The sequence below is a fragment of the Corapipo altera genome, unplaced genomic scaffold, assembly GCF_003945725.1.
Source record: "Corapipo altera isolate COAL_440 unplaced genomic scaffold, ASM394572v1 RXGC01000072.1, whole genome shotgun sequence".
In the NCBI taxonomy this organism is placed as follows: domain Eukaryota; kingdom Metazoa; phylum Chordata; class Aves; order Passeriformes; family Pipridae; genus Corapipo; species Corapipo altera.
Window position 1 is genome coordinate 641,807 of NW_020884943.1, and position 25,450 is coordinate 667,256.

The window sequence follows — 25,450 nt, forward strand, 5'->3', positions numbered from 1 at the left end:
CCCCGCAGCCCCCGATGGGAGCAGCCCCTGATGGGGGCTGAGGCCGCTCCGCCGGCGATGGAGAGCGAGGGCCCGGCCCAGCACGGAGAGCGAGGGCTCGGCCGCCCCCGCGGCACCGCGGAGCGCCGGGACACGGAGCGGACACTGAGTGGACACTGACCTGGCACTGGCTCGGCCCCGCCGGAATCGGCGGAACTGCGGTATCTTCTTTTCCCCCTCCGTTTGTCCTCGAAAGGGAATTTTGTGGCTTCGTTTCCTTCCTCACCAGGGCTAGCTTCTCCCGTTGAACCCGCATCGAATTCCTGCGCTGTTTATGCCAGTCTGTTACCTATACAAGGATACCGGTGTCCAAAATTCCTCACTATTTACAGGATCAGCTGGGAACAATACGAATTTAGAGGCTGTAATCCGTTGTTTAAGTAAAACCAGTTTTGTTTAACGATGAGCATAAACTTATTTAAAATATGTGGAAGGTAAATTGACTTGTTTACTATATTAAAATATTTTCCCAATATGAAAGTCTCTGTAACACAGTATGTTCTCTTCGGTGGTGGGAGGAGGAATGCTGAACTGGAAGGGCTCTGAGTAGCAGAAATTTGGCTGCTGCAGTGGGAACTGTGGTATATGATGTTGATTCATTTGTCGTTGGTCTCCATAGGCAAGGTTGGAGAAACCTCCATATGTGCTTAAATCCTGCTGATCGTGGAAAGGAAGCGGTGGTGCTGGAAAGCTTGGATCTGTGCTGGCAGAGCAGGTGGAGCTGTGGTGATGGGCTCTGAGCTGTGGTGGTGGGCTCTGAGCTGTGTCGTGGTTGTACCCCAGTGCTCCTGCCCTCCTGCCTGTGAGGGGTGGCAGTGCTTATGGATAATCCCTGTGCCCTGGGGGCACCCAGAGCCAGGGCAGGTCTTGGCCGGGCAGTTCCTGATGTGCCCTGGGCAGCCTCTCCTCCCAGTGTTTGCCTGCCCTGTAGTCTTCAGAAATGTTCAATTCCTTGAGCAAAAAAACTGGCCTTTAATGACTCCGGGATGTGGGATATCAACTAGGAAACCATAAGAGCTGTGTTGTTCCAGGCTGCTGCTTTCCAGGTGGATGGATTTGGCTGAATCAGTGAGGCTGCCAGGCTGTGCTGCATCCTTGTGAAACAATCCCAGCAGTTCAGATCCCCTCTGCTGAGGGATAAGATGTGCTGTCACGCAGCGTACGTATTTCAGTTGTGCAGATCACGAAGGTACCATAAAATATGGCACTTGGTGTTTGAAAAGAGCTGTTTCGTACCAAAATCAGGGTGTTTGGGGCTGTGGTGCTGTGTTAGTGCTGTGTCAGCTGGGCATTGTCTTTACAGCGTTTTTGGAAGGTAGAAACAGGAGCTTGCAGGGAGAGAGTGCTTTGGGATCTTCTTTTCATCCTCCTTGGCAGTTGTCTGGAGCGTGCAGGGAAGGCTGTGTGTTGTTAGAACGGAAAGCTGGTGGGGAGGACAAAACGATCCCGCTTAGTCACTTCAGCCAAAATGGGATCAGTGCCACCCTCCTGTGGGGCAGGTGGAGGAGCTGGAGAGGGGCTGGAGCCCGAATATGCACAGCAGCAGAAGGCTGAGCTGTCCCGGGGCAGCACCAGCTCCTGGACACCCCACGGTGTCTGTTCTGTGAGTGGCTCTGCCGGCACTGGGTTCATCCCTGTCCGTGGGGCTGCACATGCCCGCGGTAGCTCTGGGTCCTGGTGACAGCGGTGCCATTTGCTGTCCTTGGGATAAACCCTCTGGTTGCAGGGGAAGGTTTCTGCAGCTCCTCGAGGGAGGAGTGAGTGACAGAGAAACAAACCAGGCTCATTGTGGTGCCAGTTCAGTTTAGGCTGTTCCTTGGCTCGGGTGCTAAACGCAGAACCAGTTGGGAAGTGTCTCTGAGAAGGAGCTCATGTTTATCTCATAAAATCTCTGGAGATAAATAAAGCTGGGTGGGATGACACAGATCCTGGGATTTCTCTGCTCCTGGCCTGCAGCTTGGGCGCTCTGTAGTGGCTCTGAGTGGCGCATCCAACGTGTGCTGGTTTCCAGGGCCCCCTGACATCCTTCACTTTAACTCCAATTGCTCTCAGAAGACTCATCCAGCCGTCTGCGTGGTGCGGGAGGGAGAGGAAGTGAGTGGAATGAAATGGGCTGCGTGGCCCTCTTCCAACCTGCCGTGGAACTGCCCAGAGAAGCCTCGTACTTGGGAGCAGGAACAACCTACAGCTCTTTACCTGGTTTGTGGGTTTGGGGCAGAGGATCTCTGGGACAGTGCTTGGATCCGTGGATCAAAGGGAACAGGCCCTTTCCTGATGGCTGCCTCCCTTACTGCTGCTAAAAATAGTTGATGAGCCAGTACGAGGATGGTTGTGGCTGTCTGCATTCCTGGAGGAAAGTGCAGGCTTGATGAGTTCCCAGACTGTGTTTTTGCATCTTATCTTCTGCTGACAAACAGATCTCACTGAAATGCTGCTATTTCTGTACCTGTTACAACTGGCTTTGGAGCATCCCGTGGCCTTACTCCGGTTGTACTGAGCCAGGGAGGGGAGGTGGCCTGGGGGAGATGCAGGAGGATCACGGGCTGCCAGCCTAAGGGCCAGGCAGCTCAGGTGATTTGGTTTTCCAAATCTCCAGGGCCCAGATTCTTCAGCTACAATCTGTTCCCCATCCTTTCCCTAGCCAGGCATCGTAGCCCTCCAGAGGCAGAGGTGTTCCCGTCAGGATGCTGCTGCCAGCCCGTGATGAGCCCGTTGCTGCGCTTGTGACTGTCATCATGACAGACTGTCGAAGAAATTGGTGACTAAGTACACTTTGCAAATACTTCTAGTGACAAAAAGGGCTCGTCTAGACTGGTTTCTAGGTGTAAGCTAATTTAAAGTTCAGGGTATTAGGGATTTCTTGGGAAGTAGGTTGGCTGCAACAGAGAACTGCTTGGACTGGGAATTTTTGCATTATGTTGTACTGAGAGTGTCATCTGCATCACAGCAGAATTGTTTTAGTGCCCTAAAATGGTGCAGTCACCAGTCTGGGGTAAAGCTGAGGTTTAGAAGGCCGTTGGCTGTGTGGTCTGTTGTGTTACTTCAGCTCCAGTTCAGCCTTTCCCTTCATTGCTCCTCGAAAAAATAAAAACATTCAGTTCACTTGGTGTGATTGTATCAGGCAAGACAAGGCACAGGGTGGTGTGTGGCTTCTTAGATGGAAATGGCTGCAACCTCACGATCCAGGATGTTGTTTCCTTGGCATTGCTGGGGAGGGTTATTCCCTTCATACAACTGCTGTCCCGCCTGTTACCTGCCAGGAGAATGGTGCCAAATTCCCAGCGTGTGTGTTGGTGTGGAAGGGAGATGGCTGAAAGTCAGTCTGGGTGAAGGAGCTCCTCAGATGTGAGGGAAATGCCCTTTGCTTTAGTGAGAGAAGGAAGCTGACAAGTCTCAGGACTCCTGACTCTGGGATGCTCCTGTAAAGGCATGATGGCTGTAAGCACATGGCTGGAATTCTGGCATCTGCGCTTCCATGTTTTTACTTCGTTTTTTTATTGATTAAACATGACGATAATTCTGTAATGCCAACTTTTCCCCCAAGCTTTGAGTCTCTGTATCATTTAGGGCCTGAGTTGTAGCTTTTTGTCCTCAAAGAGCCTTTAAAGAATTGTGGCAGAGGGAGGAGAGGGTGTTTGTCCAAACCTCCTGGGCTGTCTCCTTGCAGGCAGGTGCCTCTGGCTCACCCCTGTTGATTGACATTCAATATTTGCCCTCTGCCTGTGCACACTGGGCTTGTCCCAGTGAGCCCTGTTTGTTCAAGGAGAGCATTTGGTGCAACTCACGTGCAGAGGGACCAGAAGGAAGGGGAAAAGCTGGAAGAAGAGTTAGTGGAGCGTGTGATGCGCTCCAGCAGCTGGCTCCCATTTCCATCTCTAAGAGCTCCCTTTTCCCCACGCACATTCTCTCGTGGGCTCAGCTGATGCGATGCATGTCAGCTCAATCCCACATTCCTGGGCCGTGTTTCTGACAGGAGGTTTGGCTCAGTCCATGAGTGGAGCTGATAAGCAATCATGTGGTGTAGCCATGATGGCAAAATCAGGGGCTGCTTCTGGGCCTCGGGCATTTCCCTCAGGGAACTCCAAGCTGGTCTCAGTGGCTGCTCTGGGGGGAGTTGCCGATGGCTGGCTTTGAGTCCTGGAGCTGCTGGAGCATGTGGAGAAGGGAATGGGGTAAGAAACATAGCCAAGCTGGAGTGCGAAGCTAAGGAGGTGAAGTTTGGCTTCTGGCTGTTCCACAGGTGTTGGAAGGCAGTTTTGGGAAAGCCCTGTGTCTGGCTGGCTGCTGTCACTGCCCTGGGATGGTGGGAGCAGGAAGCGGCTGCAGAATTCCCAGAATCGCCTGCCAGTGGCTGCTGAGCCCGTGAGCTGGTCGAGCTGTTGCTGCACAACCTTTCCAGGGAAGGCAGCAGGCAGTGTCCTGACCTTCCCAGCAGTGCTGTATCCTGCTGCTGCTCTGGGCCTCTCACTGACTTAGGAAACGCTAACTGCTGTATTATGCACTTAAAATACAAAACTGCTGACTAAGTGCCAGCCCCCTCTGCCATCTGCAACCAGTTTATTGGAGGGGGACTGGTGGGGACATCAGTGAATTGTTCTGTTATTTGTACTTCTAGAGACTCTGTAGGGCTTTACTGCTTAGTGACCTGGGTGTGCTCTTGCTGCAGGTATTGGACTTGCTGTGGGAATGGAGAGCTGGAACTGCTGTCAGGGTTTTATGTTGTTGCCTCCCTTAGTAATCGCTTTAGGAACAAGTATCTCCAACTTTGTCCAGATGTATTTCTGTCCTTGGCTCGAGTTTTTTTAAATTGATCTCTTTATACAAGAGCTGACTCCCTGGTCTGGGATCAATTTTGATAGTTTTAGCTACCGAGTTGCTGTGTTGCAATAGAAGAAGAGTGTCTAGTGGCAAGCTGCTCCTTTGAAGGAAAAAGCATTCTGCCTGGGAGTGCTGCTGCTTCCCTGGGGTCTGGAAGAGCTGGAATAACTTCCACCAAATCCCTGAGCTGCCAAGCACTGCTGGGAGGGAACAGGTACCTCTGCAGGCAGGTGACTTGGTACTCTGTGAGCTGCCAACGCGTTTACTTGTGAGGAAAGTGCAGTGGTGATGAGGTGGTGGCTTTGATGCCTCGATGAAAAAGTGACCCTTGTCTTCCTGGCATCACTGCAGGAAGCTTTTGGGTGAGGGAGCTTAGCTAGCCCAGGAGTTCAGCACTTCCCGAAAGGATCAGCACTCTGAACTGGAGCTGTTCCTCTAAAAAGAAGAGATTACAGGTTCAATTCTTAAAACTCTACATGTGAGAAACAGTAAGAAACAGAAGGTTTTTCCTCATTCCAACTTTTATTTCATATAAATAATCCCTCTACATCAGATTTGTCAACTTCTCAGTCTTTTCTCTCACCATAAAAGAAGCAGCAGCTAAGCCACAGTTGTCTGAAAAATCACAACCCAGGCACCAACCAAAGTGCATCGAGCAAAGTGTTAATGAGCAGGAAAAAATTACACTTGGAACAGGCACAACCTGCCCAACCCCATCCCTGGAGCCTGGATCCAGACTCAGTCCTTCCTGGGCATCAGTAGCTGCAAAGTCACTTGGCTTTGCAGGAGGAAAAGGAGGGAATGGAGGAATAGTGATGGTTTTCCTTTCAGAACAGTCTAGGGCAATAAGGTTTCCTATCTCTCCAGCACAGCGCTGGACCAGGGCAATGGGAGATCCCTGCCTGGCTGTGTCTGACTGCTCTGGAGTGCAGCAGCTCCTGAGCTGAGACTGTGTGTTCCATGGACCAGGAGGCAAAAGTGGCTCCTGGGAAATGCTGGTAATGACTCGGGCTGACTGGACCAAGAGTGAGGTCAGAGACCCGATGTACAAAATAATAATAAATTAACAAACTGAACAATTGTAAGCAGGCTTTTGAGGCAGTCAGATAAGGAAAATGAGCGTTTAACAGTGATGGAGGAGCTCCAGGACCTGGAGCAATTTTACAATCTTTTATTTATCTGTTGGGTAAATCCAAATAAACCCATCTGGGCTTTGGTGGGGTGAAGATGTTTCTACTGATAAAACACAAAAGCTGCACGCTCTGTTTCTTGACAATACCTGGTGTGAAGCCAGTAAACTCTCCTGAATTTGGCATGTGGAAGAAATTCCCAGGCTTGTGCTTCACGGTAGGTGCTGTGGGTCTAAGTCATAAACCAAATGTTTATGTGTGCAAATATTAGTTTATTAAAGCAGCATTGAGTATTTCAGTCCACATGTGCCAGCCTGGTCTCCAGGGCAGTCTGGCAGCCTGGCTAGAGCAGGTCCTGCAGGGCATTCCAGGCAGTCTCCACACACCCAGCCCAAGGACTTTACTCTGGCATCAGGTTTTACAGCAGCACCTCCAAGGCGATGCCCTCTCTGCTGTGTCGTTCCCATGTCAGAAATCCTGCTGTGTTATCCCCTGTGCCTTCTCCTTAACTGGTAGCTGTATTCCAGCTAGGTCCCAGCTTGCTGTGACTGGAAATCCAAGCAGCTGGAATTGCTGCACGTTTGTGCTTGTAAATGCTTCTCCAGATCCTGCATTTGAAAGGTGTCTTTAAGGCCAGCTCAGAAGGTCTGTGGGGCAGCTTCCAGAGGACTCCTGCCCTCTTAATTCAAGCACAAGGCTACGGAAGGCACAACCAGGCAGGTGAAAGCTGATAGGAAGTCTTGGGCCTCCAGGTCCAGTCTGGCCTGGGTCCTGCTGGCACTGCTCTGGGCAGTGTGGTGGAGGAGGAGATTGCCCTGCTGCAGGGGTGCCCAGTTACCAGTGCCCTTGGGAAGTGGGCACAGTTTGCTGAGCTGTGCCCACCCCTGCTCAACCCAAGAGCCCCTTCCTTGGCACACAGCAGTGTCCTGATGTGCTCCTCAGCCTCTGGCAGGGGAGAGCTGGAGGCTCTTCAGGGAGGAGATGCTGGGGGGCATCTGTGCTTGGCACATGGAGCTCTGTGCCCCACGGCTGTGCTCCATCCATCCATCCATCCATCCACAGCCCTGCCTCTACTGTACACCTCTGCCAACACTTCAACCACGTGCAAACCTCTAGTACCAGAGCTCTGAACACTATTTCTGCACCCACCTATGAACTACACCCTCACACGCCACCCCTTCCCGCTGCTCCAGGCTCTGGCACAGCCCTGACACGGGCAGGTCCCTCCAGCCTCCAGGGCAGAAAACTGTGCCCAGAAACCCAAACCTTAACTCTACACAGAATTAGTCATTAAATTAAATAAAGTGCATCCAGTAGACATTTCCTTGGCTTGCCACGCAGCTGCAATATAGGCCAAACAAATAAAGAGATAAGTGATGGTGGTTTTGCTGTAGGGTGGGAGTGTGGGCACCCTTCCCTGTCCTCTGGCAGATGGAGAGGGAAGGGGGATGCCAGAACTGTGAGTGGGGTGGTGCTGGGCACAGGGCAGGTGCTGAAAGCTGATTTCATAGAAGGTAAAAGAGTGAGGACAAGCTTGTGCTCCTCTTCTCCTCCACCGCCTCCAGCACGTTATCCTGCGAAAGGAGAGCAGAGACAGCAGCGGGATTATCAGTCTCCAGGGAACTGCTGAGGTGTAAATTAAAATGTCTGCTGAGTTCCAACCTGCCCTTCCTGCACGGCTGGGGCTGCCTGGGAGGCACCGCTGGGGAATAACCCAGATACCTGCTGCCAAATCCGACGGGAGCAGCGGGGGCTCCGCGGCCCAGGGGATGAGCTGACTGTACCAGTCTGGATGGAACACTCCCAGTCCTCCTCTGGGACAGGTAGGACTCCTTTATTCTTTCCTTACATCTCAGGAACAGCAATCCTGACGTGCTTCTGTGTGTGCTGGAGCAAAAGGAGGGGCTGGTTTCCGTGTGAACCTGGCCTGGGGGTGCAGCCCTTGTGTGCCCCAAGGGCAGAGGGTGAGTCAGCTTTCCCTAGTGAAAAACTATCCCATGTCTGGAGCCTGCTGTCCTGGAGCTGCCTCCAGCCCCAGACATGCTGATTTTAATTGGGAAACGCAGACTTTTTATTCTTCTTGGGTGCTGCTCAGAATTGCTGAGCTGGCATTTTTCTGCCTCCATGTTTAAATCCACAGCTCTACCTTTTGCTGATGCAGATTTCAGCACCCAAAGCTCCCGAGAAAGGTCAGGGAGGGGATATAAAAAGAAAAACAGATGAAACCCCGCAAAGGCAGGAGAGGCCATAGGAAGCTTGGCTTGCATAAAAAGGAAACCTCTCAAGGAATCATCTAAGGACACAGCCACGGATATTTAATAAGGAACTGCTGCAGCCAGACCCAAGGTACTGACACAGCCAATGCCATGTACAGCTCAGAGGAGATTGCTGCTGGAGACATTATTCCTGGTCCTGTCTGTGTGCAGCAACCAGGGCTGGCCTGTCCTGCTGCTGAGGGTGCCCAGCTCCACATGGGCAGGGACACCTTCCAATAGACCAGAAGTGCTCCAAGCCCCGGCCAACCCGGCCTTGAACATTTCCAGGGATGGGGCAGCCACAGCTTCTCTGGGCAACCTGTGCCAGGGAAGGATTTTTTCCCAATATCCCATCTAAACCTGCCCTCAAGGTCATGAGACATCCTCTAGCACAGGCCATTGGACATCCCTGAATTAATTCCTATTTTAATGAGAACTGGTTTCTTTGTCTAGATTTGCTGGTAGCAAAATTATCACTGCAATCCTTGCTGAGCTTAAACCTGTAAAGGCAGTCTGTGCTGGAGATCCCTGTGAGAGCTGGACATTATCTTGAACTCCTCTTCATCTGGGTTTACATTAGGAGGGTGAACACAGGTGGCTGAGGTGTGGGCACCTGCTCCCTCCTGGAGCTCTGGGATAGCAGAAACAACTGCAGGATCCAAGAGCAGCTCTGTTCCCAGTGCTGGAATGGCAGCAGCTCATCTGGCAGAGCCCTGAGTTGTGTTTAGGTTGTTAAGCTTCGGTAAGTGGCCCTAAGGAGGTCCCTGCTCCAGCCATGGCGTGTTTCCAAGTCATCTGTCCCTGACAGGTGGCCACCTTTCCTGATTTTCCCGTATTTATTCCTGTGTTTCTCCAATACATTGGTCCCTGCCCCAGCATTGTGTTCTGGCTTGGATATTTCTCCCCCTTTGCTACCCCTGTATTTACAGAGATCACGACTCCACTGCTTTCTGCCTTCCTTCTCCTAGACTAAACAACATTCCCCCACCACCTCTGGAGTCCTTCCCTGTGTGTCCCGAGTCTCCTGCACCATTCTCACAGAATCCCTGTGTTTTCCAGTGTTAACAGTATTTTCCCACATTGCACCATGGGAGAGGTTTCCATCACTCCAGAGGTACAGAGACAATCCCACTCCCCCGCTCTCCACGAGGACTAAGCTCTCTGCTGTGGTGGCACTCAGAGGTGCTCTGGGAATGTGAAATACCCATGGCACAACAGTGGGCTCCAGAGGGTGCTGTGGGCTGCAGGAAGGACCAGGGAGGCCGGTGCTATTCCAGGCAAGCCCTTGACCCTGCCAATCCCAGGCCAGCTCCCAGGACGTGCCAGCAGATGGGATATCCTGTCTCCTGAACCTCGAGGAAGCCGGTTGTGCTTCCGCAGCTCCCCGGCTGCGGAGTGCCGGGGAAGTGCTGGTCTCTGCTTGTGCTGCTTCCTGCACCAACCCTGGGCACTGCTTTGCATCAGAGCCGACCTGTGCCGACCCCTCCGTCCCCAGCACACAGGCCCTGCCGGTCCCACTCCTGTTTACGTCAGCCAGAGCGCCAAGGTCACATCCCTGGAGCTGCTCTGCAAATCCACCCCCCAGCTGCATTTGCTCTAAAGATGTTAAGATTAATTTTCTCAAGAGAATTCAGGGAAAAGCTTCTGTGGTTTTTGTGTATCGTTTACTTCTCTGGGACTTGTTGGACATTCTCCAGGGATTCCAGTCCTGCACTTCGGGTAAATATTTATTCCTTGTTATTTGAAGCGACGGATGAAAGCCCCACCACGCTCCCTGCACAGCATCTCCCACTGGTTTGGAGGTGCTGGAGATTGTTAGTGCCAAAAATAGGCACTGGGAGGGGGAGCTGTGAACCCCATGTGGTGGCTGCACGGAGCTGCTGCTGTGCAGGAAGGGATGTGAGATGTGCATTCCGTGGGAGTGGGACACGGCCCCGCGGAGCCCCGGAGCAGGGCAGGGACAGCCCATCCTTATCACTGAGACACGTTTCCAGCTGTTACAGATGCTGCCCTGCTTTGGGACGTGTGAGGTCACGAAGAGAGGGCATGGCCCTGGGCAGCAGGTGAAGTGACCCAGTCCAGGATTTTCTACTGGATGGAAATTCCTCAAGATAAACTTTGTAATGGCATGATATTTTTACATCCCTCAGGGGCTGATAGGGTGTATTTTGCAATATCACACCATCTCTTTCAGCACTGATTTTCCAAAAACTGCACTGTATCAAAACTGGATCACCAGTATTTGAAAACATAACATTAAATTTTCTGTCTGAAAAGTTTTAACGAGGGCTCCGGTTTGGGTTTTGTGAGATCTGAGATGTTGAACAGACACATTCCTGGGACATACATGGCATTTGTCACATCTGTATTTTTCAGAGAAATAAAAGCAAATCCCACTGGGAAGTCACCTGCTACCTCCTGGCAGGGAATTATTAACCAGTCCTGCTAAGCCACTGCTGAGTTGGGGACACAGACCCTGCTGCTCCTCAGGGGAAGGTGTCCCTGTCCACGGCAGGGGGTTGGAACTAGATGGGCTTTGCTGGGAATTACTGATTGCTCTAAGCACTAAAAGGAGTGGGGGCATGGTCAGGTGAGGAGAAATGAGCCTGGCAGCAGGAAGGAGAGAGACAGGAAGGCAGGATGGAATGGACACCAGTTAACCCCTCAGTTCCCCCTGGCATCCCAACACTCGGTGTTTCCCAAGCCCTGGATATCGATACCGGTGCCAGCCCCAGCTCAGCCCAGCAGGTACCTGAGTGCTGAAGTGCAAACACCTCCTCTTCTCCAGGCCACATGGCTGTGTTTGTAATTAAGCTTGCTGTAATTAGTCCAGGGAGGAGTGATGGAGTGGAGAGCCATGCTGAAGTGGACTCAGGGCCCTATTACCAAACCACAGGAATCTCCGATCGCTGAGATGAAAATGGACTGCTGTAATTTAGTGTTTCCTCTTAGCTGGTGTCTAATTAAAGTTATCCTGAATGAGCAAGGTTGCCATTCATCCCTTTATCCTCTAATTTTGGGGGAGTTTTGGTAGGTTGGAGAGGCATGGCTGGACAGCAATCTCCCACTATGTGCATCCAGGTGTTTCAAAACATTTTCCTAAATGCTGTTGGAATTAATTTCCCTCACTGGAAGGAATTTTCGTTTGAGCACAGAACCAGCTCCTGCTGGTTCCTGGTGCTTTGTCTTTTTGAAATTGCTGTGACTCTTGTGCTTCTCCCTGCCTTTTGTGTGGATGGGATTATAGGGAAAGTCTTTGTTAGCAGCTTAGCCACTTCATCCCTAAGCTCATTTGTACTCTGGGATGAATGCTGAGCAGCACCAGGGGACACACTGCTGGGTTGGGGTCTGCAGGAAAGCTCATGGAATCTGGGAAAGGTACTTGAGGGGGGGTCTGCCTGCCTGGCTCTGAGCAGCCAATTCCTCAAGTGCCTACTCAAGGGACAGAGCTGCTGCCTCTGTAAAGGAAAGAGCCAGGGGTATCCTGACAGCAACTCAGGGGTGAGGGAACCTGGCCTGTGTTCTGGAAATGCTCATCTCTGCTTTGTGTGACATCCTGATCTGGGGGGCACTGCCCAGAAAAAACACACCTTGCAGAAAGACCTCCTACACTCTCCCCTTGCCCTTTGCTCCTAATTCCTACCTTACCTTTGTTCCTGCCATCCTTTGTTCCTTCTCTTGGCTTTTCTTGCTTTCCATTTGCCCTTATGGAAGAAACTTCTTTGTCTGTGTAAAACCTGGAGCACTTCTCCATAACCAGCTCTGTTCTCCCTCCTCTGTTTGGTTTGTGACCCATCTTACCCTGTGTGTTTATGCATTGCCCTGCACCAGTGTTACTATCCATCACTCACAGACCTTCTACTGGGAAGACAATCCCCCATAGAGCCAACCTTCCCCAAACCTCTGCCCACGGGGTGGGGCTTTCAAAGGGTTTGGGGCAGGTACCATGCTGACCTTAATTTGTGATCCCCTCAGAGACAAGTAATCCTGCTGAGGTTATCCCTCCCATCCTTTCTGAGGTTTTCCCTTCCCAGGAATAGTCTCAGTTTGTGCCCTAACTAATGTGTGTCAGCAGCCCAGCTTTCAGTCAGATTTTTTCCTAACTTTCCACTCCTTCCCCGTCCACTCCAGGACAGGCCTTTGGGATTCACAGGTTTAACTCCCTGAGGGATCCCTAGCCCTGCTAATGAACATTTCTGGACAGTTTTCTGCTCTGATGCCATTATACCACAGCGAGTGGAGTTGTGGCCCTGTACCTATGGCTGAGAGCAGTAATGGGACAGCAGAGACTCCATGGGGAGGGGGTCAGGAACTCACCTTCTGTCTCAGGCAAGCCGGTGCAACCTGTGCTAGTTGAGGGCATCCCCAGTTTCCTTGTCCTTGCAGTCCTCAGGCTGGTCCCCTTCTCCGGACTGGGACTTTGCTGTGTCCTGCTCAGGCACAACAGTCTTGTCAGAGCTGGCTTTCCCTGGGGGCAAAGGCTTCTGGTGTTCAGCACCTTCAGCATCTTCTCCTTTCAGTGCAAGTGCCTGCCCCTCCAGGGCAGTGCTTTGGGTCATTTCCTCCCCTCCTCTGCTCACCAGCTGTCCTTGATCTGCATCCAGTCTGTCTCCTGCTGCTGTGTCCAGCTGTTCTCCGTGGCAGTTTGAGGAGTCCTGGGAGGACTCCTGTTGTGAAACTGGGTTTTTCTCTGATCCAGCTCCATCTACATTCACTCCCATGGGCAGGGACAAAGTCTCCTCGCTGGTGGCTGGCACAGTGCTTGGGAGGCTGCTCGGAGGAGCAGTGCTGCCAGTGCTCTCCTTCTCCTGGGATGTGTCAGCAGTGCCAGGCTTCCCATTGGCATCTTCCCCAACACTTTCCTTGCTTGGCTTGGGCCCTGGCTCTGAGTCCCCTGTGCTGGTGACAGACACCTCCGTGCTGCAGCCCTTCACCCCTCTCCGCTCCTCCTTCTGCCCGTTGTGGGCAGGATGGACCTTCCCCCCTTCCCTTCGGAGCCGCTGGGACGAGGAGGCCCCGTGATCCTGGAGGCTTGGCTGCTTCCCCTTCTCCTCCTGCTCAGCTGTGCAGTTCTCTTCCACCCCCTCCTCTCCTCTGCTCTTCCGCTTGTCCACACCAAGGCTCCTCTGAGAAACAAAGGAGACATTTAGTTCAGCTTTTTAAAATACCAGTAGATGGTACTTCTTGCCTCTGAGGGTTCTCAAAACTTAAGGAAAAATTTGCAAAGGCCATTAAAAAGTGTGAAGGGATGTAGGTGAAGTGTTCAGGGGCCGGAATAGGTGGGGTGGTTGTGCTGACAGAGGGGCAGTGCAAGCACTGAAGCTGCTGTCACACCATGCCATGTGGAGAGTGCTAACAAGGGGTACACTGACCCCAAAACAGAGGTGCCAGCTCACAGTGGCTCAGAGAATCCAACTTTCCTGGTAGTGCATATGTTGGGAAAACTCAGCAGCCAGCCTGGAACTCCTGAGCTTACCTGGCCATCAAGGTCATCCTTCAGAAAAGACATGTCCTCGCCTTCTTTTGCATCCCACCTGTCAAGAAAAAAATTAAATCAGAATTTAGGCCCTCAAGTTCTCATATGGCAAAGCCACTGTCCCTGCCTGACACCTGGTAGGGATTCCTACCAGGGCCATGCATTCCTCGTCTGAGCCCCTTGTCCAGGCCCATCCAGAGACACTCATCTGAGGCCACTAAATCTTAATGAACTGGTTGTTATAATTCTAATTGTAATGAAAACATAAACTCCAATTGCCAGAACAGACAGTTGAGTTAGACTAAGAAGAAACAGTTTGCTTGTGCTGGTGCTTGCCACAGTCTGGTCCTGTTTGCCTGACAGTGCCCAAGTGTCCCAGGTCACAGAGGGAGATGCTGAAGGATAAAATTGCTTTTACATTCCCAGCATCACTGGCAGATGCTTAGGGTAGGGTTTGGAAAGAGGAAAAATGCGGTGACCTACCCCCTGTTCCCTCCCCAGCTTCCAGGAACATGTGGCTCTGGGATTTCCTGAGCCTGAGATGGTATCTCTGTTGAGTCATGCTGAGCTTAGCAGATAGTCTCTCCCAAGGATTTGTGTGAGTGCATTTTGACCCCATAATAAATTTGCAGCAACTACAACATCCTGTGCCAAGGAGGGCCCTGGCTTTGTGAAAGGCTGCGTGAGGAACTGCTTTCCTTGGCTTGTCTGAATTTGCTGGGTGAATATAAATATAAATCTGAACCTGCCCATGCACTGCTACTGGGCAGGGAGGGGCTGAGGAACCCTTCCCTGCTTGTGTGTGTGCCTGCTGACTTACAGGTCACAAACAAACATGGTATATATAATATACACATATATAACACATGCACATATTTCTCCCTGCAAAACATGGGTTTGCTGATATTCTGAAATTCCTTCTGTGCAAATGACTGCGTTGCTGTGAGCTGCCCACAGCTGGCAGGAGCAGCCCCTCCCTCCTCACCAGGGTCGGTATCTTTAAGAGCAGTTGTTTCAGAAGAATTAAAGCCACTTGTACCACAGTGTCGATCCCCATTCCTACTGGTTCATTTGGGAAGTATCTTTGGAGGTGGCTCCTCCGTTTCAGCCGTGCCTGGAAGCCAGACCAGATGTGTCCAAAAGCTTGCTGGGATGTGCCAGTGTTACCCAAATCTGGACCCAGAGTAACCTGACCCCCTGGGCTGTTCTCAGAGATCTGGTGCAGCAGGTCAGGACAGTGATGACACACCCCACAAGTCCCACAAACCCCACCAAGGGAATTCCTGCCAGACACCACAGAAAGTATCTGGTTTTGTCTGTCCCTCTTCCCAGTTAGGCAAGGAGTGAGCCCAGCACAGCCCTGCTGCCAGCTCCTCACCTCCTGGCTCTGCCTGTCAGTCTGTCCTTCCCCTTGGCGCGGCTGCTCACCGCGGGCACTGCCTTCGGGCCAGGGTCGCTCACGTTCACCCCGTGGTGTCCTCCACCTGCAAAACGGGTTGGAAATGCCAGGCAAAAGCAGGCACGACCAGCCTGCTGCTTCCTCCAGACCTCTGGAGATCTCAACATCCTTGGATCCCTGGAAAGTACCTCTGGAGCGGGAAGCCTCTGAAGCTGTGTGCATACCGCACATCTGTTTTTTACAGTCATAAATACAAATTGAGAATTTAGGGTGTTTATTCTGTGATTTTGTTGTTTTTTTTTTTTAATTCCAAATTCCAATTATATCTTTAAATCTTATTCCTTGGATATAGTCTTCCTTGTGCTGTTCTTGGAAGTCTTGTTCTCCCCTGCACACAGATATGAGAGCAGCCATGTGGTCTGTCCCCAAAAGCCACTCCAAATCTGTGAGTGCCTGGAGAGAACTCTCTCCATGAGGAGTATCAGAGGTGGTGGCATTTAGTGGGGTGGCACAAAAGAATCCTGTGGCTTACTCACCTCTGCCATCGGCAGGAAAGGACCTGTGCTGAAATTTCCTTGCATTTCTTCCCCCTGCAAGGACACAGCAAAGGATGCACTGAAGTGAGTGAGGATCTGCAATGCACAGGCAGCAGAAAGGCTGATGTTCAAACAGAGTCACAAGGGAAAGCTTGGTTCTGCCAGTCCATCTCCTGAGCAACAGGAGTCAGGATGGACTAATGCTAGTAAAGAAGCCAGCATGTGCCCCAGGGATCAGAGATGCTGTGCTCTGGAATAGGATTGCCTCTCAAACCAGTGTTAGGGAAAGGAGACAGGGCTGAGCCTCCGGATGGTGTCGTCCCAGGTTACAGAAGCAAGTGCTGTCCCTGGGAAGGTCCAAAGCTCTAGGAAGGTCCAAAGCTCTAGCACCCAGCTCAAATCCCATCCCCTGAGCCCCCTGCCCAGCCCAGGGAGGGCTGAGCCCCAGCTCAGAGGCATTTGCCCAGGGAAGCAGAGCTTCTCAGCTGACACAGCCCCGGCAGCTGCTGCAGCACTGGAGTGCACAGGACCAGCACTCACTGGTGTCAGGACAGAGTCTAGGTGTCCCCTGCCAACCTTTCTTATTGCTGGGATTATCCAAGGCTGGCTCCCCATCCTTAACAAAGTCCTCTTCAAACCTGCAGGTTAAAAACAGGCATTGTCAGACCTGACCATCCTCCCCCAGTGTGCAAAGTGTGGGCAGGAGCCCTCAGCCCTTCAGCACCTGCCCACGGGCAAACCTGGGCAGGTTTCTCAGCAGGAGCTGAAGCTGCTGCACCAGCCAGGAGAAATGAGGCTGTAAGGCAATTCTACCCCAAAGGAGAGCCTCCAAAACCTTTATATCAGTACGCACATGTATATGTTAAGTTCTGTGAACTCCCTATAGATGCCTGTAGTGTAGCTGTGCCACGCTCAAATGAAGCTTCCCAAAGCTTCCAAACACAGCCTGAAGTAGCTTTAGGACTTGTCATCTCAGATCAGACTCATCTGGTTCGTTTCTAGTCCTGCTTATTTTGTGTTATGGCTTTTCTCTTAAAAATGGATATATGAGAGAGCAGTAGGGCTCAGGGCTGTCTTCCCAGTGACACTCAGCACCCACTTAAGACAGTTCACCTCTACTTATTGAGGTCTCAGCGACTGAAAATTGTTGTGTTTGGTCCCATTCCTCAGCCAAAGGATTGTCCCACCTACCTGCCCTGCAGGAACTGTTCTATCAGCAAACCTTTGTAACATTCCCAAACTCCAAACCCTACCAGAGCCTTATCCCGCTGCAGGTGCCAGGTCATCCTCCAAAGCTCCCTAGGTAGTGTGACCCAACTAAAGCAGCACAGTCAGGGGGACAGTGATTAAGGCAGGGATGTGTCAGTCCCATTCCCAGCTCTCCCACATTGCTGTCCCCAGCACTGCTCCTGTATCCCACAGGTGGCCCTTTGGATGACCCCCTCAACCTGCAGCGCCCGAACAGGCTCAGTGTATGGGGTGGGGAGGGTTTAGGGACGTTGGACTCTCCTGTGCTTGAAAAGGACAAACAAGCAGGGCAGTGAGAGAACCTGTGGACTGTTACCTGATCCCACATGGTCAGGGGGAGAGAGGCAGCAGTGTGGATTTGGCCAGGGAGAGGCACATGACAGCATGGGATGTGCTCGGCAATCAGTATCTGCACCAGATCCCACCACTGGCTTTAGGCCTCTGCGGGGAAACTCCCCTGGCACAGGGAAGGACCTACATGTGCTCTGACTTCTCCACATCCCAAGCCCGCCGCCACTCGCCCTTGGCGTTCTTGTGCCGTGCCAGGCGCTCCAGGTCAATCTGCTCCCTCTCCCTCTTCCAGCGGATGTACTCGGAGCGCTCCCGGCCAGTCATGGGGAAACTCCCGTCTCCAGGGCTCTTCTGCACTGACTTCCCACCATCCTGGGGGAGGGGAAAGAGCTTCTGGTTAATAAAACTGCCTGAAACAGCCCCGTTCAGGGTACTTTGTGCTGTCACCACCAGAAATGCTCAGCAGGATTTAAGAACAACTTGGAGCGAGCTCAGCTCCCCTCTCTTCAGTGCTGTGCACGCCCAGGGCTCTGCTTCACTCACACCCCAAATACACCAGTCTTGGGCTTGTTGACTCTACAGAGAGGAAAACTGAGGCAGGAAGAAGCTACATGGATTGCCTGGAGCCACAGCCAAATCACAGCAAGCAACAGCCATTTACAGCCATTGTAAATCCACAGCCAAATCACAGCAAGCAACCACTCCCTTCCAGGGATATTCATGGAATCACAGACTGGTTTGGATTGGAAGGGACCTTAAAGTTCATCTCGTTGGCCCATCCAACCTGGCCTTGGACACTTCTGGGAATTATATTCAACAATACAATATAATTGGTGGCAATGTATTTCTGAGAAGTTGTTCCACTTCATCCAGACTGCAGGAGGAGTTTTGACATTTCAAATGATTACAATAACTTTCACCTAAAGCCCTGGATTCTGCCATCTGGACACATTCCTGTTACCTTAAAGAGGTGGGGTGTCACTGCTGTTTCCCTAACCCAAACCACAGTGTTTCCTTGGTTCTTGGAGCATTATCCAACCTCCAGATCTGGGAAGCAGCTCCCGTAAGATGTATTTTTTCATTCTAGATGTTCAGTCCCTGATTACAACCTTTTGGAGCCTGCCCCTGTAATTCCATGTGCAAATGGCCACAGGATGAGTTCACTGCATTTGTACCTGCAGCCACTTTAACTGTAGGTGTAAATTAGACAGCGGCCTTCACTGCTCATGTGAAGGTTTTAAACCCAAATGTTCTCAGATTTTCCTGGAAAAGTGACTTTGCTAAGGTTTACTTATGGCAAATAGTCAGTTCCTGGAGTGTTTGCAGCAGGGTTTGAGAGGCTGAACTCACGTGGAACATGCACCGGGCTGAGGAGTCCCCCCAGCCTGAAGACTTTGGCACACTAAAATCAAAGTTATGGCTACGAAATCCTTCACACTGAGAAGGTGGAAAAGGAAGCCAGCCTTCTGTGACCACCAGGCACCCATGGGAGCCCACAGCCACAGAGCTCAGGCCGACCCTGTGCCCATTCCCGGAGCAAAGGGGCTCTTCCCTTTTCAATGCTGTCAGGCTCTTGGATTGTCACTCCTCCGGATACTGCTCAAAAATTGAGATCTTAATGAAAAGGCAGTTCAGAGCTAAGAGAGCATGTGGGGGGAGGTATCCCAGCTGTCAGGTTAATGGATGCAGTGGAAGCAGGAGCCGGCAGGCTGTGGTGTGTTGTCAAGCAACAGAGCGTAGGGAACAGCTCAGTGCAGAGCCTGTCCTGGGGTGCTAATTACCAGTAGGCAATTCATCACCTCACACACGTGTCCTTCCAGCAGCCGCCCTCAGCCCTTCCCCAGAGAGGAGTTCCCCCCTCAGCCTGTGTGGATGAAAGCGGAGCAGCGGGAGGGCGGCACAGAAAGCCCCGTTACCGAGGTGACCCACCCGTGTGGGACGGAGCTGGGGTGGCTCCAAGTGCTCCTCCATCCTGGGCTGGCAGGAGCTGGGGCACCTGAGCCCACGGCCCCGGGGAGGGAGAGAGGAGGCGAACAGAAAGGCAGGGCACAGCAGGACAAAGCCAGGGCAAGCACGGATCCCTGGGCCGGGGCACCTGGAGAGGCTCCCCCACACTTCCAGCCCCACGGTGGGTCCTGCCAGGATGGATCCTGCCAGGATGGATCCTGATGCACCCATAAAGCCAGAAGTGAGGGCAGGACTGAGGCTGGTGCCATGGTCTCTCGTGGGCCCACAGAGCAGGAAGGGCTGGTCCCTCACCTCAGTGACAGCAGAGCTGTGGTTGGCTGGACCACAGGCCATCGTGTTCCCTTTTCCTGCTCTGGGGGGCTCAGCTGGAATTATTGTCTAGGAGCCCATCTGTGTCCTCCTAATGAATCCTGCTGAGGTGGGGTTATTCCATTTGTGCTCCATTAATTAAAGCATCTGCAGGCTCAGGGGAGCCAGCATGTCTCCAGGCTTTGCATTAAACAGTCAGTGGGAAGGCCTCTGCTTTAATTTACCTCCATCCTCCTCAGCTCCTGCAACGTGAGGAGTTGTAGCTAATGCGGCCTGAGCTCTTCAATCCACAAGGAAATGGTTTTGGGAGAGGAACCAGACAGGGCTGTGCTGCCACAGGAGTGTTACCCTTCTCTGCAGCTGTGTGAGGGGCTTGAGCAGCCACAAGGCAGATCCCTGTCACCTTTCCAGCGCTGCTTTGCTCTAAGAGTGTCAACTGCTCGGTTACACTTTGGATGAGGAGCGGGATGAGCAGTGGGGGCCACATGAGAGCACGCTGCTGCTTCACAGAATTACAGGAGGGTTTGGGTTGGAAGGGACCTTAAAGATCACCTTCCTTCAGGACTGTGGTGGGGAGGCACATCCGACTGGTTTCCTCTTCCAAGACAACAGTCCCCCAAAGGGACACAGGTCCCACTCACCTTCCGGCTGTGCTCACTTTCTGGGCCTCTGTCACTGTCTGATCTCCTCTTCTCTGCTGTTCTCCGCTCCTCTGCCTGCAAGAGCACAGACACAGGAGTCATTTCAAGGATTAAGCAAGGACTTCTGGCAGGGGAGCCAGTGCCTGACCCTGTGCCCACCAGGACATGTAAGAACTACTCAGAAAAGGTCAGCAAAAGGAAGGATTGGTTTCTGGGGCCCTGAATCAAGCTGGTATAGAAAAAAAGGGAAATCAGAAAGCAAGAAGTATGTGAGAAAAGCATTCTCACTGGTCCTTCCCTCCTCCCAAGGGAGAGGCCGAGAGCTGTCCTGTATAGTCCCATTTCTTTCAAAGTCAGACCAAGTTTCCAATTTGGGCCAAAGACACAGCTTATGATTCAACTGCACAAGATCTGGGAGCCCACCTAAGGTGCAGCTAAAAGCCAGCATGGTCAAGCTGGGAGTGATTTTTGTCCTTGGCAAACATGGGTGCCCTTGTACCGGGATCCATCCCTGCTCCCACTGGGTTTATCCATGCTGTCACCTCTCAGCAGAACAGCCTGCAGAGCACAGAGATGTGTTAGGAAAGGCTTCCTGCCTGGCTGGACTGCTGCAGGGCCAGGAGTGTGTGGGCAGAGCTGCCATTGTGCAGTGCCAAGCAGAACTGAAACACAAAGAGGAACACGGAGCACGAACTGCCAGCTCAGCCCTTCCAGAAAGCGGCAGCGCGGTGGGATCCAGCCCAGGCTGGAAACAGGACTTTTATTCCAGGCATTTGGCAGCCCCGGGTTTAGTTTTACAGGGTTGGATGCGGGAAACTCAGGCTATCGGTCTCAATACCTGCAGCTCTGCCCAATCTCCTACCACTACTCATCCCACTGCCGGCTGTTCCCACATACCCAGTGGGATCATGGAGGGAGCGAGCTGGGGACAGGCTTTTGGGGGAGTGCTCAGAGTGCTCACACACGCTGAGTCTGAGGCAGGTGGGAAGTGTGGCCGTACAGCCACTGCTCACGGGCACTGCCCTTGGTGCACAACAGCTTCACCGGGCTGACTGGTAGCTCCAGTGCGGATGGAAGCTTGTGAAAACAGATCCTTGGAAATAATGAGGAAAGTGCTAGCTAGATTGTCCTGGGATTTTTCAGCAAAGATTTTGGGGGTGCTCAGAAAAGCCACTCCTCACCATATCCTGTGTGCAGCAAAAGGGGATATGGTGAAAGATGATACCGAGGATTTATTTCAAAATGTTGCTGTGAAAACTTGTGTCAACAAAAACGCTCCCTCTGGCCTCCAAGTCCCCTGCTGGTGCAGCCCCACGAGAAGAACCCTGTAGCAAGGGATCCAACGAGTCTCTGCACCCCAAAACTGAGCATTTACAGAGCGATTAAACAGCAGAAACCTGGAAAGCTTGCTTATTTAGGGAGCTGGCTGGGAGCAAGGCACAGAGGGGCCTTTAGCCTTAAAGCAGCTGCAAGTGAAACTAGAACTCCTTTTGGAAAGGGGACAAAGGGGTCAGTTACTGCAGGAGAGCGGGAGCCCCTCCATGTAGAGGGGTGTGGGGGGAGAGATGGGAGAGAAGGAGCACCGTTTGCCTCCAAAATGCCCAACAGCTTATGATTGATGGGGAAACAGGCAGGGAGCTGCAGAGCCCTGTGTGTGCTCCCTGTTCCAGCTGAGTCTGCCTATCTCCCCCCAGGCTCATGCAAAGAGTGATTCCGTCTGGCCCCTTTACAATGCCCGACTGTGCCCCCAAAGACAGGAACCGGAAAGCCGGAGCATCCGCACAGCCGGAGTGCTGAGCCAGGCCGTGAGTAAGCTGGTGGGGAGCAGAGAGCTCTGCCTGCAGCCAGCACAGCTTCCCTCCAGCCCTGGAGCAGCCAGGAGCCAGCCAGTGCCCAGGGAACCCGCAGGGATGGCCTGGGTGAGGGATCGTGCTGCGGCTTGCGGGATATGGGGGAACAGGCAGCTCCTGCGTGGCTGGTCAGTGCTGGAGACCTGCATCCCAGAGGCTGTCCTGGAGACCTGCATCCCAGAGTCCTGCATTCCAGAGACTGCATCTCAGAGATGTCCCAGAGCCCTGCATCCCAGGGCTGTCCCGCTCAGAGCACTCACTCGTCAGTGCCCTCCACAAACCGCTGGGTCACAGGGACACCACACAACCCTCCACCCCTTTGCACCCTCACTCCAAGCCATGCCTTTGGCTTTAGTCTGCAGCTATTTTTGCTTCTCAAAGGGCCTTGTGGAAAACTGAGAGGACCACAAAAATGTAGCTCTTTTGTACCAGGACAGCAGGTCTGAGCTGAGCAGAGAACAGCCGGCTTTGCTCTGGCTCTGGCTCTGGAGTAGAATTCCCATTGTCCTGCTGCCCCAGAGCTGCTGCTCCCCTCTCACCACACACCACAAGGAAGCAAAACATGTTTTTCTCCTTCTTCCTCCTCTCCGCCCCCAAAATTATGAAAAATGACAAGGACATCATCATCCCTAGTGTAACTGTTCCTGCAGAGCAGGGGGAGGGCACAAAAGCCTGAGGCAGAGAGGGAAGATTATGGTTGTTTATCCCAAGGTTTATGCCAGGATTTCTCAGTTTCTCAGCCCAGGGTGGGGCAGAGCCTGCTCTGACCCAGGACAGAGGTCTGTCTGGCCTCTCAACACATATTCCCAGGTACTGTCCCTGGGCAGTGGTGACAGTGCTGGTGCCATTACAGCCACGTTCAGCACTGCTTTGTGCTCACAGTTCTCCCAAAGCTTTGACAGGCTTCCACATCTTTGAGCTACTTCACTGTCTTCTTATTTTAAAAATAGGTACTGACAGATGAGTTAAATTAACCTTTTGGTACCCATTTCTCCAGGCATGTGTCAGCACCACAACTGGTATATCTGCTGCGGGAGGAGATTTTTGTAGGAGCTTAGAGCTGGTTTTCCAGTGCTCAGATCCCCCACTGGGCAGGATTTTTGAAACTAGTACACGAGAGGATTTCTTTTTTTCTAACTCTTTTGAAAAATCTGCCTCCTGATTGTGCTGCCTGAAGGGAGCTAAAGACTTCTCAGCCACCCTTTCTGCCTATTTTTCTCTCCCACCTGCAATGGAAAAGCGAGTGTTTCTCCTGCCACAGGTTTGGTTACTCTCCTGTGCAAGCACTGGAGTCCAGCACATCTGTGTTAGTGCCTGAAAGCAGCTTTTGTGTCTCTTGATTACAGTAATTTCTGATACACCATCCTGGGAAACTCTGTTAATAAAAGGACAATTTAAAAGCCCTGAAGCTCTATCAACCACCCACTTAAGAGATGATTTGTAACCTGTTAATTAACCATTGTGCTCTGCTGGTCCTGGGCTGCTGTCTCTCAGCTCTGGCGTATTAATGAGCCTGAAACACTGCCAGAGCATGGAGTGGCTTTTTAGGGCTGAACAGGAGGCACTGTCCCCAGCCCTGCTGCAGGGAGAGCAAATTTGCCAGTGCCCAGGCTACTGAAGGGGGAGTGACGGATGTGATCCTTTCTCCTAGGCCTCTGCGGGAACCCCAAAAGAGCAGGGAACCAGCTGGGGCTTGAGGTGAAACCCCCCAAAGGATGGGCTGTGCTGGGATGAATGAGAGGCTGAAAGCTAATCCTTGAATTGGGGGTCCCAGATCAGGTCCTAACACTCAGCTAGACAGATGACAACACTGACACCCCACCAGGCTCTCCCAGTAGCTGCTCATTCTGGGGATGAAGATGGAGTTTCTCTTTTGGATTAGCAACCGATTAAAAGGTAGAAAAGAAAAAGTGGCAAGGAAATGGCGGTTTCCATGGCAGAAGATTAGCAGGAGTGTGCCACTGGAATATGTGCTGCTCAACATGCTCATAAATGGTCTGGAAAAGGAGCTGAAGAGAGGGATGACAGTTTGCTGATGCTACTAAATCATCCAGGGCAAAGAATGTAATTTGCCCGGAAAGAGCTGCAAAAGATCTCTTGACATTGAATGTCTGCATCATAAAATTACAGCTGAAATTCAATATCAGGAACACAAAATAACTCCCACGGAGAAAATGCCCTCCTTCTGTACACACACAGAGCAACCAGCACTGAGCTCTGCTTAACAGTCAGGGATGATGTTTTGGTGCTATTGTGACCAGTTCTCTGAAAATGTTAGCTCAATTATTTAGCAAAGAAAATGCAAAGTTGTTGGGAGAAGAATAGAGAACAAGCCAAAACCATTGGTGTGTCACTGAGTGTGCCCAGGAGAGCCCGCAGCTGGAATACCATGTGTACTTCTGGTCTGCATGTACAGAAGGAATATGGTAAAAAATAAGCAAAGCACAAATGGGGATAATGAGAGTGACTGGAAATATAGGACCACGTCCTCGGCAGAGATGGCTAAATAGAGGCAGCATCTTAAGGTTTACGAGGTGGCTGAAAGGGAGACATGACAGGGATCGATAAAATCATTTGTGCTTTGGGAAGTGACCAGGGGATGATCTATGAACTGCTTCCCATGACACAGGAATGGCAAATGGAGCTATCAGGGAGCAAGGCTGAAGAGAGACAAGGGATGGATGTTCCAGCCCAGCACATCACTTAACACTGCAGCTCCTGGCTGCTTGGAAGGGATACATCTTCTTTTGGATGGACCCAAAGAAGAAAAAGAGTGCAATTTAGGCAAAGAGAAGCCCACCAAGGAGAATGATGCTGTTCTTGGCAGAGGAGGGCCCTAATTTGTAGGATGGTGAGTGTAGGAGGGGAGGGGTGACTACAGGCTTCCCTGGTCTTCTCCTCTTCCCCTGACTCTGTGCTGCTGCTGCAAATGCTCTGTGTGCACCACCTCTGTGGCACAGTCATTCCCTGCAGGCTACAGTCATTCCCACAGGCTTTGTACATTTGGTGTTGTTGCCTCTGCAGGCTCCCAGTCCCTCCTGGAGAACACATCCCTCTGCAGCACACGTGAGACAGACCTGCCTGGGCTCAGTTTTCAAGGACCCCCACTGACAGTGAAGAAGTATTTGTTTAAAACACTAATCCCTGACACAGCTTAGGATCAGTTGAAGGGACAGGGTGGGCCAGCCCAAACTCCCCGGACTCCACCAGCCCAGGCAGGCACCATGTGTGAGATGCCAACGTGACCTGTCACTTCAGGCCCCATCTGCTTCTGTCACTGATCCCGGGAAAAGGTTGCCCAAGTGTGGACAGAAGGAAGCAGCTTGCAGAGGTGACATGAAATCCAGCATTTCACTCCCTTACAGCCACATTCTTTTGTCTCATTGCAAGGATTTGGATTTTGTCCTGGCTGCTGGAGCTGCTGCCTGAGGTGACACAATTAACATGGCAATAGGAAGACATCCTCATTAACCAGGGATGGAACAGGGCC

The 25,450-nt window shown here is 52.0% G+C and overlaps 1 protein-coding gene across 3 annotated transcripts in view; it reads right to left on the reverse strand.

Moving 5' to 3' along the window:
• Window positions 1–5,360: 5,360 nt before the first annotated feature.
• CCDC9B (coiled-coil domain containing 9B) overlaps window positions 5,361–25,450 on the reverse strand; it is a 29,512-nt gene continuing 9,422 nt past the window's right edge. For 2 of the 3 annotated variants that reach the window (XM_027662128.1, XM_027662129.1), the window contains 8 exons: window positions 20,111–20,185; window positions 17,380–17,564; window positions 16,230–16,291; window positions 15,654–15,707; window positions 15,097–15,202; window positions 13,719–13,776; window positions 12,560–13,368; window positions 5,361–7,561 (listed from right to left, as the gene is read on the reverse strand). In XM_027662128.1, the coding sequence (XP_027517929.1) occupies window positions 12,592–13,368; window positions 13,719–13,776; window positions 15,097–15,202; window positions 15,654–15,707; window positions 16,230–16,291; window positions 17,380–17,564; window positions 20,111–20,185 (1,317 nt within the window). In that variant the 3' untranslated portion in view covers window positions 5,361–7,561; window positions 12,560–12,591. The remainder of the gene's footprint in view (window positions 7,562–12,559; window positions 13,369–13,718; window positions 13,777–15,096; window positions 15,203–15,653; window positions 15,708–16,229; window positions 16,292–17,379; window positions 17,565–20,110; window positions 20,186–25,450) is intronic. The other variant, XM_027662130.1, reaches the window with a different exon arrangement.